The sequence below is a fragment of the Nuphar pumila genome, chromosome 15 (assembly GCF_984573655.1).
Source record: "Nuphar pumila chromosome 15, dmNupPumi1.hap1.1, whole genome shotgun sequence".
NCBI lineage: Eukaryota > Viridiplantae > Streptophyta > Magnoliopsida > Nymphaeales > Nymphaeaceae > Nuphar > Nuphar pumila.
The window spans coordinates 4939953-4948392 of NC_143263.1; the positions used below are offsets into that span (position 1 = coordinate 4939953).

An 8440-nucleotide genomic window follows, 5' to 3' on the forward strand; every position below is an offset into this window, starting at 1 on the left:
ATCGAATAGAATCGGTCTGAACCGGAATATAAGAAAAAATCAGAAAAATACAAAAACATCAGAAGAAAAGTAAGAAAAAGACAGAACACATGTTTAACCGTTAAGGTGGGGTTGGGGAGAAGGTGCTGACCCCTTCGTCCTAGGTTCGACCCCCACCGGGTGTGTGCAGGTTCACTGATGGGCTCCGCAAGGGCTTGGGTGTCAGTGGCCCCACGCCGATTCAGACCGATTTTAACAACATTGCCCAAGCCCTTCTGAGCACACACCAGTTAAAGGCACCCGCTCGCTCGATAGGAGTGGAACCCGAGATGAAAGGGTCAGCACCTTATCCCAAGGTTTGTGACAGTCAGGAGTTGATGGTTCCACTTCCGCTTGTGCAGAAGGGTCGGCAACTCATTGGTCGCCTTGACCGTTAAAAAACACATGGTCTGGGCCAAAGCTTCAGATTCTGTGTGGCTTAGAACGCTGCGGATTCCATGCCACCAGCTCCTGTACTTCCAAATTTGATACGTCTCGTGTACTTGGAAAACGTTAAAAGGAGAACCATTTTGGAGGGAGGAAGATTTCCTACCGTTGGAACCAATCCTCTCTTATCTCTCACACCTCCTCCCCTCCCCCTCAGAGAGAGAGAGAGAGCGAGAGAGAGAGAGAGAGAGATGGCCCTTCTTAGGCAACAATTCATATTGGGAAGTTGCCACCACCATAACCACAGCCATGATAGCAACAGCAATCACACCAAGGAGGAGAAAAGGATGAAGATGATGAGGGAACTGAGAATCCCTCTAACTTCCCCTCAATCTTTTCCCTCCTCCCTTGCAGCATCAATGGGAACTGCAGGAGCAACAGCAGCAGCAGCAGCCTCTGCTGGCATGACAGTGAGCACCAGTGGCACTCCTGAAGAGGGAATAGCTGGGGACATTAGGTGGGGATGGAGCTGCTTGCAGGGCCCAAGGTCCGAGATGGAGGACGATGTGGTCGTTCATTCCGACTCTCTGGACGGCTTCGACTACGCCGCTGTCTTTGACGGGCATGCCGGTTTCTCCTCGGCCCAATTCTTGAGGTTTCCCTCTTCTTTCATTGGATTTCATCACCACCCACCTTGTTGTTTATTGTTTTCTTGCTGTTTTCTATATGGTTGTCTTTTTTGTTTTTCTTGAAACTCACTGGTGGTTTCATGAGAAGATACAGTTTCTTTTATTTCGGTCCCAATTTGAGGTTTCCCTCTTCTTTCATCACCACCCATCTTTTGGTTTCTCTCTTTTCTGATGCTTTTGATATGGTGGTCTGTCAATTCATGTCTGGATACCGTTTCTTTGGTTTTGCTTGGTGATTGGAATTCTCGGAACGAAATTGAAGCTGTGTTCAATTTGGTATAGTTCATAGAGAGATAATTTGGGGGTCCTCATTAGATTTCATCACCACCAATCTTCTTGTTTCTTGCTTTCTTTCTGCTTTGATGTGCTGGTCTTCCAGTTCATGTTTAGGTAGAGTTTCTTTTATTTTTAGTGGTGGTTGCTGATTCAAATCACCAGAACGAAATTGAAACTCTGTTCAATTTGGTTTAGTTCATCAAGAGTTACGTAATTCATTGGTCAGGGCAGCGCATGAAAATACAATGAAAATTACACCACAAACAATTTGTCCATTTCCAGAAAAATACAATTTCTTTATGACTTCGTGAATCACCAATTTTAAGTCAACCATAAAAGAACAAGTAGCGTGCAAGCTTATAAGCAAAACTTTCAACTATGCTCAGAACAAAGTAGAACATAAGGTCACATTGATTCTCAAGCTTTGAACTTTCATTCTATTATAGGAACAAGATAAACCCAAAAATTAGTTACTATTCACGTGTATTCTTACTAGGAACCATTTGGAAAGAACATATACAATACATTTAATTACATAAATAAATAATAACTAATAATTAAGGTTGTGAAAAAAACTCGAGCTCATTTAAAATCTAGGGTACAGTCTCTCAGCTTTAGCTTGTTCATTTAATAAACTGGCCAGGCTTATTAAGAGCTTGATAAGCTCATTCAAGCTTGTTTATAATTTTATCTGAAAAAAATAGAATTTAACTACTTGTTTTACTCCACTTGAGAAAGCATAAAAAGAGTTAATTTTTTCACCAAATATCTCAGCTTGAGATTCAACAGCCATGGCATACAAGCATTCATATGCACATTCTAACATGCATTAGACATACCCAAATACATTGTTACATACATATGTACCTTCCTAATTTCTCATTTGATCTGCATGAGTATTAATAAGGATACTTATGCCTGTCATTTAGAAATTTTTGCACCTTCATACTAGAAGTATGATGCTCTTAACCTCGTCTGCTGGCTTGAAATTGTTATTTTGTTCAGGGATGAATTGTACAAGGAGTGTGCTGCAGCTTTGCAAGGAGGATTGCTTCTGAAACAGAGAGATTTCACTGCCATAAGAGAGGCAATACAGATAGCTTTTGCAAACGTTGATTCAAAATTACTTAATTGGTGAAGACTCAGTTTGCCATTTAAATCAAGACATGTTATGTTCGATATTAGCTGCTTTTTAATCATTATGTTTAGTGCTTGTCTGAAAGCCATAGATATTTTTTATATTTTCCACAGGCTAGAACAAGTGGGGACAGATATTGATTCTGGTTCAACAGCTACAGTTATGTTTGTAGGAGGTGATATGCTGATCATTTCACATGTTGGTGATTCATGTGTGGTATTTATCCGACTATGATTTTTTACATATTATATCACCAATAATTCATTTGAAACTTCTTTTGCCATTTGAATTCATCATAAAAAGAACCCTCTACATAATGAACATCTATAATTTGGAACAGTTTTTTCTCGGCTAATGCTTCACATGTTGCAGGCTCTATCTCGTTCTGGAAAAGCTGAAGTTTTAACTAGTCCTCACCGTCCTTATGGTAATAACAGAGTTTCTTTGCAAGAGATCAAGAGAATCAAAGAAGCTGGTGGATGGGTATGGTTCCTGTCTTTGTTTTCATTTACCCATTTATGTGATGATGTCTCTTCATCATCATTTCTGCTTGCTGCTTTCTCATGAACTGCAATGTATTAGCAAAAATTATTTGCATGTTTTGTAGTTTCTTTATCTGGAGTGGTGGCAGCTAACCTAAAATTACTGATACTGATATGCCAGTTTTAGGACTCCAAGCCCAAGCAGTGATCCTATTTTTTATTTTGTATGAAATAGTTATCCAGTGTGCCAGTCAGAAATATCTTCTTTAAGTTCCTTTACATAAAGCAGCTCTCTTTCTCTTTTTTTCTGATGAAGATATCCAGAGATAAACCAGGACACATGATGCACTTAGGTTTTCTTATGCTATATGTTCATGTTTAAAAGCTATGTTGTGAAATTTTCATCATGGTAATTCGCCACCATAGGTTGGAATAATGCACAGTCATCCATGTTTACTTCTGTCATAGTCAATACTCCTGATGTAAGTATCTCAGAAGCTCTATTTTAGAAAGAAGTATATGTGAGACGTTAACTAGACTTGTATTTAGACTTGCCTCAAGGAGAAAACAAATGCTTACATGATCCATATTGGGCCCAAAGTTTCCAGGAATAATGCCTTGTACTTAGGCCCATGTTTTTTCTTTGATGTGGAGAAACCACTGCTATGGTTTTGACATCCCGTTATGGGCTGAGAGGTGTCACATTGACCATGGAATTGAGTCAGTGTCCACAATGTAAAACTTCATGATTACTCCCCCCTTCCCACTGGGGGTAGTTTCCTATTTGGCTTGGGCATTGCAGCAAAGGACGCAGTCTCCAGGTATCGAGCTCTTGACCTCGTTCAACTTGAAAGCCTTAAGCCAACCCATATAGCCAGGTGTGTGGAGCCCTTGTGGGTTGTAGTTAGGCCTATGTGCCTTACGGCTAGCCTTTTTCTGTTTCTAATTTGATTTCTTTGTTATGGAACTCGTGGACAGTGATTAACTTTCTGAGATCCTGGTATCACAATTTGTTTGTGATTCAGCTGCCTTATTTCGGGTTTTGTCATCTCATGAACTAGAATTTGGTTCTCCAGCTAGTCAAGGGATTCACCACGGGCAATAGATTAACTAATAAGTGCAGAAACAGGATTCTTAAATAGAAGTGTCCTAGCGACGGCTTCATCCATGCTTTCTATTTGTAGTAGAATTGTATATCAGCATAGTGGCATTAGAAAGGAACATATAGTCAGCTAGTTTAGTTCAGAGCCAATTGTTCCTTCTTGGTCTAGATATACAAAGGTATGGTATTTGACGTTTCTTTGTAAATGATGTTCTATGCTTTTAGCACTGTGTAAACCAGAAATGAACATGGAATATTTTTCATGTTTTATCTTTTAGGAAACCTCTCCACTTAATTTTATTTTCATTAAACATTTAAGAGATCATTTGGGGCATCAGTTGATTTTGAGTACCTGTTATTTCTATTCATTTATCTTCCTGCTTTCTTTTTTTAATAAATCATTGAAATTCACATGTTTTATAGTGTTAAGGCTCCTAAGACATTGAATTTCATCAGCTTTTCACCCTAAACAATGTGAATACGTTATTAAATATGATGATAAGCATAATATGCCTGAGATGGGACCATGATACTGATTGGCTATGGGGATTTAGATAAGAAGTGGACACCATTGATTTTTCTTTGTAGTGTGGCTCCCATTGTCTTTTAATAGTTTGTGTTGCTGAAATCCACATGTATTTATAATGTTAAGGCTATTAATCAATTGGTAGACATTGAATTTTGTAGTGTTTCACCCTATCCCTAAATATTGTCAGTATATTATTTGGATCAGATAATAAGCATAATATGCTTGAGATGGGAACATGACACTGACTGGCTATATAGATTTGGATAAGAAGTGAACAGCAGTGATATTTCTTTGTAATGTGGAACCTGTTGTTTCTTGATAGCTTATGTTGCTCATATAAACACTAATCATTGGCTTCCAGATTGCGGATGGGCGGATTTGCGGTGACATCTCTGTATCTCGTGCATTTGGGGATATGCGTTTCAAGACAAAGAAAAATGAGTATGTTTCTTAAAAGCTTGATGAGACAAACAAACTATCAATGTGGTTGTATCAGTTTATAAGATATGCTACTTCTGATCGTTCTCTTTCTTCCCTCAAAAGGATGTTGGAGAAAGGAGTTGAAGAAGGGAGATGGACAAGGAAATTTATTTCCCGGTAATTGTGTTTACATTTTTTACTGACTTTGCTTTCTCATACAATTGCAGCAGTTCCAAAATCTCATTTGTTATGAAAGTTATTTAGCGAGGTCCTTCCCTAGGATAAACTATTATACATGAAAACTTATGTATGAGGAAAATGGAATCGCCATATCTTTCAAAGGAAGTGCTTATTCTGTGTAAAAGCAGTTATTTGTGTATGTGCACATACAACAACAACAACAACAACGCCTTCATCCCAAAATGTGTATGTGCACATGTGAAACATAAATTAAAACCAAAGTTTCACAATAGATTTTCATTATCACAGTTAACAGATACAATATAAAGATATAAGTTGCCTAAAACTAGATGCCCTCAGTGTACAAATCAAAAGATGAAAATGTATTCTTGCATTATTTCTTTCATGTTTTATCTTGTTTTCTAGAAGCTTATGATAATTCATGTGTTTGAGATGATATTTTGAGAATATTTTTAGTGAATCAAATGTTCTCTATATTTTTGAGTGGTGATGTTATGCCAATCGTGTGGCCATGTTATGCCAGTCACTCTTCCACTCTGCAAAACTTTTGGGGCACTCTGTGATCCCTTTGCCAGAGATGCTCCTGGCTACTATACTTTTATTGGAAAATATGAGATTGCTGTGAAAATCTCATATTCGATTCCTAAAATGATGCTACCTTGCAAGTATAAGTTTACTGTCCTATGGTCACAAGTTCGTCTTCACATGCTACGTACCTCATCTCTTAAATGAAATTGTTGGTTTTATCATGAGTACCTGCTGATGCACTGTTGTAAATAGACTTGGTAGCACGAAAGGGAAGTCAATGATTGCAATCTGCAAGGAAATTTATCATCAACATCCATCAGTTTTTCCATACAGAAAATTACTAGTTATTATGGGACCAATAATTTTTCTTTGATTAGTTTGATAGGAGATGAATGATATGCAAATATTTTCAAAAATTCATTAGCTTGTAGCAAGAGTAATTGAAGCTCGATGATTGTTAATCCTGTCGGTAAGATTGGATATCTCTGTATTTCTCAAAATTGTATGTTTTGTTCAATCCCCAAAAGGAATAATCTCTTTAGTCTAAGGTAAAGTTTTCTGGTTGATTTATATGTATTTTGTGTTGTTTCCAGGGTGCAAATGAAGGGTGACTGGGTTACTGCTTCTCCAGACATATACCAAGTATCTCTTGGTACAGATGCAGAATTTTTGTTGCTGGCATCTGATGGCCTGTGGGATTACATGAGCAGGTTTGCCAAGTCAAACGTGTTGAAGTATCTTGTAGTCACATGAGTGCTTGACCACTAAGCTGTTTCATGTTATTGTTTTCAGTTCAGACGCTGTACGTTTTGTCAGAAATCAACTTCGTCAGCATGGTGATGTTCAGGCAAGTGTTGTCTTCATGGTTTCCATTTCATTCTGAATAATATGCCCATACTGACTCATGCCTCATTTCTCTTGCAGTCTGCTTGTGAAGCGCTGGCTCTTGCTGCCTTGGTACTTAATCATATATCTTGTGATACTGATCCTGAATTCATATGCTTTAAGAATTTTTCTAGCTCTTATAAATTAGCAGTTTTTAAAGACCAGTCATATTTTGCAGGAACAAAACTCTCAGGACAACATAAGCATTGTTCTAGCTGATTTAGGGTATGTGATTTATTCGTTGTTCTTTACTGCAATGATAACTTTTGGCTGGGCCCATTTGAATGGCAGGTCATCCAGATGTTAATGTATGTTTATTATTCACTACAGAGAAACAAATAGACATCCATCTAAAAAATGAGTCATTCGGTTTGAAAATGAACCTTTTTTCTTTCTTTTACATTTTGCTACTTATGAACGAAGTGGATCGTGGTTTATTTTTCATAAGTGTTTAATCGGAAAGTAGTTTCCAGGACATCATAAAGCCTTCAATTTACAGCTACATGTGCATACTGCATTTCTTTAATACATGAGTAACATAATCCTGGTCCTCTGATGGATTATGCTGAACCTTTTTCATTAGCATGCTTAGGACATCCAGATCGTTGCATCCTTCTTCACCAATTATGTTAAGCTACTATGCTACTACTGCTTTTGAGACCATGTTGTCGCTGAAGTATGATGCTTCGATTTGTTTGCAGGAGAACCAATTGGCAGGCCATGCCTCCTGAGCAAGACCAACAAAACTTTTTCATTGAACTTGGCCAAGCTTTTGCAACCATAAGCATAGTATCATTGGGAATTTGGTTGTCGTATATGTTGCATGAAGTTGCAGCCTTCTGAATATAGATGTAGATAACATGCAAAGAAGTCCATTTTGTTTGCCTTTGTAAATCATGATTTTCATAAAGATATTGAAAATATGATAAGCAATCTATATTTCCTTCAGAATCATACTTTGTTATTTGAGAGAACCAATCTGCTATATGGTGAACAGTGCTGTCATCCTAGTCATATCCAGCCAGGAGCAAAGGTGCTAAATTACTACCAGTCATGATTTATGATCGAGAATAGTAGAATGCAGAATAGTTTACAGCCAAGTTCATAGACAATTTCAGATTACTCGAGCATAATATGTTATTTGAAGTGAGAGGCAGAAAATTTGAGGGAACAAGGGTTCAAGCTTTTAGTAGTATTTTGCTTTCCTCATTTTTTTCTATTACCTACCAGTAAAAATATCTCCGTTTGTTTTTCTTGTTGGCATTTTGCAACTTGACAGTAATTGTTGTTTTCTAATAGTAATCTATTAGCTTATTGGGAGAAAAAGGCAATTGCTGCCAATCTGTCTCTCTTACCATGATATATATCAAAAAACCACTGGGTGTTCAAGTAGGAAAAAAACTCAGGCATTTCTTACAGCCTGGGAATATAGTATAGACCATTGCCATGCCTGCGCAGAGGCATTCCCTCCATGAAGAGAAGGCCTATTGTGTTTCAAGCACTGGCTTATACAAGGATTGGATAAAGACTGTATTACAACTTCGGTGACAGCTTACGAAATTGTTTCTATTCCTTGGACAACAACTTTGGGCATGTAAAAAGTCAGGAAGACAATGATAAGATTGTATTTGTTCTTTGAAACTTGACAAACACATGATCTTTTCTCTTCCCAAACAGACTCTCATGGCTCAAGATTATCAAACTTGCCTCGGGTAGTAATAGCTCTTGGTTGTTAATAAATTTGCTTGTATCGCTATTAGTCAAGCTCTTGATCCTGTATCATTA

General features: G+C 37.7%; 1 protein-coding gene across 1 annotated transcript; it reads left to right on the forward strand.

Moving 5' to 3' along the window:
• Window positions 1-536: 536 nt before the first annotated feature.
• LOC149814230 (putative protein phosphatase 2C 5) lies at window positions 537-7609 on the forward strand. The gene is made up of 11 exons (XM_089988501.1): window positions 537-1060; window positions 2376-2504; window positions 2622-2724; window positions 2881-2991; window positions 4983-5062; window positions 5165-5218; window positions 6364-6480; window positions 6563-6617; window positions 6695-6727; window positions 6834-6880; window positions 7357-7609. Exons 1-11 carry the CDS (start codon window positions 657-659, stop codon window positions 7496-7498), a joined length of 1275 nt encoding a protein of 424 aa, XP_089844627.1. The 5' UTR covers window positions 537-656; the 3' UTR covers window positions 7499-7609.
• Window positions 7610-8440: the final 831 nt, after the last annotated feature.